Source organism: Notothenia coriiceps, unplaced genomic scaffold, assembly GCF_000735185.1.
Source record: "Notothenia coriiceps isolate Sejong01 unplaced genomic scaffold, NC01 NC01_scaffold00008843, whole genome shotgun sequence".
Taxonomy (NCBI): Eukaryota; Metazoa; Chordata; class Actinopteri; order Perciformes; family Nototheniidae; genus Notothenia; species Notothenia coriiceps.
This window is the reverse complement of record NW_011341544.1, coordinates 1-5501: the sequence shown is the minus strand read 5'-3', so window position 1 is coordinate 5501 and position 5501 is coordinate 1. Positions and strand designations below refer to the sequence as shown.

Here is a 5501-nt window from a genome sequence, read left to right as displayed (position 1 = left end):
ATACTTCCCCACCATCAGACTCTGCTTCGCTCAGACGGTTTAGCAACGCTAGTGCCTCCTGTACGTTCATGAGTCTCTTTCTTTTGTCTATTTTGGAAATATAACCGGCTCTCTCTATCTATCTATCTCTCTCTCTATCTCTATCTACAGTAGTAGACAAAAGGCGTTGCTATAGCAACACGTCATGTTTATGTTTACGCGCGAAATCAATAGCGCGAGGAGCGCTGCATTTCTATGAGGTGAATATTACCCGCTGGCGGAAATAGGTATAAATAGCCTTTTTTCTGGCGATTTTTCAATCTGACTTCATATTGACAATTTTTAACAACACAGGGTGTTACATAACACACTTTCAGGAAAAGTCACGGACTGGGAGACTTTAATATTTTATTGAAAAAAAGTTACATACAGTAAAAAAACAGGTGCGGGTAAAATGTACCTGCTGGCGGTTCTAGTGTTAAAAGATAAAAACGTATTGGTGTTAGCCAATAGTCTTATTTATAAAAAAAAAAGCAGGTTTTGACTATGGAGCTGACCTGCTTATCGAATTTAAAAGCGCTATTGAAGGTCACTCGATGAGTACAAAAATGCTCTTGACATTTTCTCAGTTTACACGAGCCGATCTTATTTTTCTTAAAGTAACCTCTGTCTTGTTGCACCAACACAAGAAACGCTTTCCCTTTTGAGCTCTTTCTTTCAAACTCTTCTTTGGTATTTTGAAGAGGGCAATAGATGAAAATGCTCTCCCTGACCTCTCGGAGTGTTCGGTTGAAATATTAATTGGCACCCTTGAGTACATTCATTTACATAAAAATAAACTCTCTCTGAGTATGGATGTGGCTATTAAATGCATGCAGACTTGCTGCCACAGACAAAGACTGACGGCAAAGAACAAGCCATTCAATTAGAAAATGGAAAATCCATCCACCTTAAACTATTTGGTTCTTCCCCAGTACCTTTTATAGTAATTACAAAATATACAATTTGCAGCTATCAATATGGTTTTCTGTTGGTGCTATCTCTGAATGATAGTTTCATTTTATGCTCCAGTGCCCTGAAAGACAGCAACAAATACAAATAAAGCTTATAATTTTCTCTATGAGATTATGATATTGTTTTGAGTGGACACTTAAATCACTGTGAGGGAAAATAACAGTAATAATCACATTATATGTAACCAGAATCGTTCCAAGCACGTTGCAAGATGACAGCATAATTATTTTTTCAAAGAAGTGTATTCAAAATGATACACAGTGAGTGTAAAGCATAATGCAACATGCATGCAACCAAGGAAGAATCACAGTATCCTTTGTTGTTGAAACCTGTGAGACACCGACCCTTTAGCGGTTGGATTTTCAGGGAAATAATCGACCACGAGAGGAGGTAGAATTGCAAACCATACACACACGAGACAAGAGCTATATTCAGAGCTCTGCTGACTTGGCTACAATCTTTCATTGTTGCTGTTGTATGATTGGTGTTTGGATACGGTATTTAGCATCTATAGCACCTCCGCTTTTAGGGTTGACATGGACCCAAACGTCGCTCGGAGGTCCCCCGGGGGTTGTTGCGGAAGTTGCTGCACTAGCTAACGCTGCACTAGCTAACGCTACATTAGCAAAACAAAGGCTAATTTATTTTGCAAAAGGTGCAGCGGGCTTCAAACACGTTCCCCTCTACTGGTTTCCACCAAGCACTAAATTCGATGTTTTCCAACCAAATACGGTTGAACTTACACTTCCCCATATTTATTTGTAAGTAGATTCGAAGATACCTGAGTTTCTGACTGCCCTAACTGAAGCTTGGTTGCTAGGTTACTAGCTGGGTGTTCTCCGATAAGGGGCCGGGGGAAACAAAGTTAGTGATTACTAGTTCCATGTTGATTTATTTCAATACAAATTGTTGGGTCGAACTGAAAGGCTATTACCGTACTGGTTACTTTGCAGCCCGGACATTTCCCCCAAAACACATTTAGACGCGATCTCAACACAGAAGTACCTTTCAAATCCGATCATTTTAAGACCTTCTAAATCATATTTAAGACCTTTCTTATTGTTTTGGTCATATTTAAAAGACCTTTTTAAGGCCTTAAATTAAGATTATCAAATTTAAGACTTTGTAAGACTTTTTAAGACCCTGCGGGAACCCTGTAAATAGTTTGAGAATTGCATTTATATTTTAAGCCAAATATTGACAAATTGAAAATGTTGCACATTCAATATTTAAGATTAAACAGCTTTCCATTTTCATATTTATTTGATCATAAAATACCCATACAAGTATGTGAAGATTCAAATGCTGATTGGATTATTACATTCTAATATTTGCTTAAAAAACATTCCTAGGTGGAACTTCATTTTAAAGTCTCCATTATCATTTCTCCATCGTAATGTCGATGTGGTATCTTGTAAATTCTATATAGCAAGTCATTATTTCAACTTGGACATTTTGAACTTCTGAATCTCATATATTTGCAAAAGTAAATGTATTTTCATTTACTTTTTAATTTCTCTGGTTAATTTAGAGGGCCACCATAAATATGGAAAAAGGAGGTGTTTTCAGCTGCCTCCACACAAACTCGCCATCTTTATTGTCTCTGGACAGCTGGTTCAGCTGCTTTCTCTACAAACTGCTGACGAGTCTTTACCATCTCATTCTGCTGACTCGGAGCTTCACTGCAGAGCTCACAATGGACGCCTGGCCTGACTGCTCTCAGGTTCATCGTCAAATTGACAGTACAAGCTGCAAAAATATCTGGTCAATTTAAATAATAATAATAAATACAAATCAAATATTTGTTTGTCTTGCTCTGTTGCCGGTTAACTGCTGTCTTTTAGAATAAATCAGGTGGTAGTCTTCTAGTTCAGACCAACAGTGAATGTATCTACTACCTAGTTGTGTGTGTGTGTGTGTGTGTGTGTGTGTGTGTGTGTGTGTGTGTGTGTGTGTGTGTGTGTGTGTGTGTGTGTGTATCAGAGCCTGTTATATGTTCTTCCTCTGAGCCACAGAACTCAATTGTTTTCTAAAAACCTTTAAAAGACACTCAGGGAGGCACACCGTTTCCCAGGGCCGCATTTTTCTTCAATATCATGTGCACACACTCCCCGCTTCTGACACAATCCCACACACACTGTCCTGCTGCCACTAACACTCACTGGAGCACCTAATATGGATTAAATTGGGACTAAAAATAGTCATGAAGAAATTTGCTATTTCATCCTGCTTTTTTAATCAAATTTACAGTGAGCAGCTATTTAGGGTTTGGGTTTGCTCCCAGCTGCATATTTGTTGTAGTTAATGAAAGATTTCAGTGGAAGTTTTGTTTTTTAAATAGAGATATTGTTGATACTTTTACCTGCTATTGTTGCCCTTATATCAGGACACAGGTTTACATTAATCCTTGAATTTGAAATAACGGTCAGAACTTGTCTCTGCAACTATATTCTAAATAACTTTAGCTTTTTGGATATGAAAAGAGATGACCATCATCTGTACACATATTTAGCATCAGGAGAGAAACGCTGCCGATTGGTGGACACTGACCGGTGTATTCCACCTCCACGTCAGCGAGGGCCTTGAGCGTGTTCTCGACGGTGACACTGTCGATGTCCAGCGCTCCCACGCCATCGTACACCTCCTTGGTGTTGGCAATGAGTTTGTCGGTGAGCTGCTGGATCTGCTCGGTGCTCAGGTCCCAACGCAGACGGTTCTCGGAGCAGACCGGGATCTGGCTGCCATTCACCGCCTCATCTGGAACAAGAAGAGGGACAGGTGAGCAGGGTGGGGGGGTTACAACGCATGGCAGTGATGGAAGAAGCACACATGATGTACATGTCTATAATAATATCAAGATGAAAAGCACTCATAGGGCCAAATGTTTCACAGTGTTTGATTCTAATATATATCATATGATTGGAGTAATGTTGATATGGATGCCCCATTCCTGATTAGTTAAACATCTTCAGATATTATACAAAGCTCAAGGACTGAATAAACACTAGTGGATGTTGTTATCGGCCAAAACCAAGTCAGATCCTCCCTACAGAAAGATCATGTGGAAACCTTTAGCTCTACATATTAAAATAGAATAGAATATGACAAATACTGTATACTATATTCAGATTTAGTCATATTTTACTTTACACAAGCACCCTGTTAATCAGGGAACAATTAGTAAGTACAGAAAAGTGTTGTTTAGTGGATCAGAAGTGTGCTGAACTCCTGTAGAACGCGGACAATTAGAAACTATAACGCATTTGTCAACAAACAGCTTAATATCATATTCGCATTCTTTTAAATGGAGCTTTGTACATTGTACAATGTTCATTTAATTAATTTAGGAAGTACATTTACTGGAGAGTCGTTATTAGTAATCCATCTATAATCCACGCAGGCAATCTGAGGTGGAATTCCCGTTAGGAATCACATTCAGTTAGTTAGGTTGGTAAAGCTAACAGCTAACATGCTAGACAAAAAACAATGAGAAAATCAATACAGAACTGTGGAGAGATTAGCCACTATTAAAACACCAATTGTATTTGTTGTATACTAAACTGACAGTTTAACCGTGTTTCTAGGTCATTTAAATCAACTAATATTTACTGTCTCGGGTACAAGATTTACAGTTACAGCACATAAGCTAAATTAGCTAACGTAAGCGCAGAAACTAGCTCAAACAGATCAAAGCTAGCTAATTCGATCTAAATGATCACAGACACCATCCACCAGGAGACGTGGCGGTCACAGAGACAAATTTACATTTAAATGAATCAGTCAAATAAAAAATGTAAGGACATTGTTTACCTGTCGGCCCCATGGTTCAGATTTTGAATGATGGTTCGTTAGGTCCGTTGTGGGGTTAGTGCTAGATCGGCGGAAGTGACGTAATCGTGACAGCACATCTGGTAGTAAAAGTAGACACATTCAATTGTGCATGGGCTCTCCGCGACACTGGAGTCCTGCAGGAATCCGGAGGACAGTGAACAGGAGTGAGAGGGAGCACACTCCTAAAAAATCTCCCCCCTTTTTTTAAATAAACCTCGTTCACTGTCCTCCGGATTACAGTGTGTCACTGGGTGTTTCTCAATCGCGAGGACGCTGGTTTGTATGGAATGCCATTTAAGCCAAAATTAAATAAATAAATAAATACATCAATAATTAAATAAATACATATATATAAATATGCCTATGAAATAAATTATGAAATAAATAAATGAGGCAATAAATATGTATACATGTACATTTAAATACACATTTATTTATTTCATGGGACTTTTATTTCATAATGAGACATTTATTTCAAGAGACTTTTATTTCATAATGACACATTTATTTATTTCAAGAGACTTGTATTTCATGACACATTTATTTATTTCAAGAGAATCGTATTTCATAATGACATATTTATTTATTTCAGATGACTTGTATTTCATAATGACGCATTTATTTATTTCAGGTGACTTGTATTTCATGATGAGACATTTCCATTCCTTATATGCAAA

The 5501-nt window shown here is 38.0% G+C and overlaps 1 protein-coding gene across 1 annotated transcript; it reads right to left on the bottom strand.

Moving 5' to 3' along the window:
- Nucleotides 1–3439: 3439 nt before the first annotated feature.
- LOC104944796 (neurolysin, mitochondrial-like) lies at nt 3440–5067 on the bottom strand. The gene is made up of 2 exons (XM_010770374.1): nt 4804–5067; nt 3440–3750 (listed from the first exon to the last, which is right to left on the bottom strand). Exons 1-2 carry the CDS (start codon nt 4814–4816, stop codon nt 3455–3457), a joined length of 309 nt encoding a protein of 102 aa, XP_010768676.1. The 5' UTR covers nt 4817–5067; the 3' UTR covers nt 3440–3454.
- Between the last annotated feature and the right edge of the window lie 434 nt (nt 5068–5501).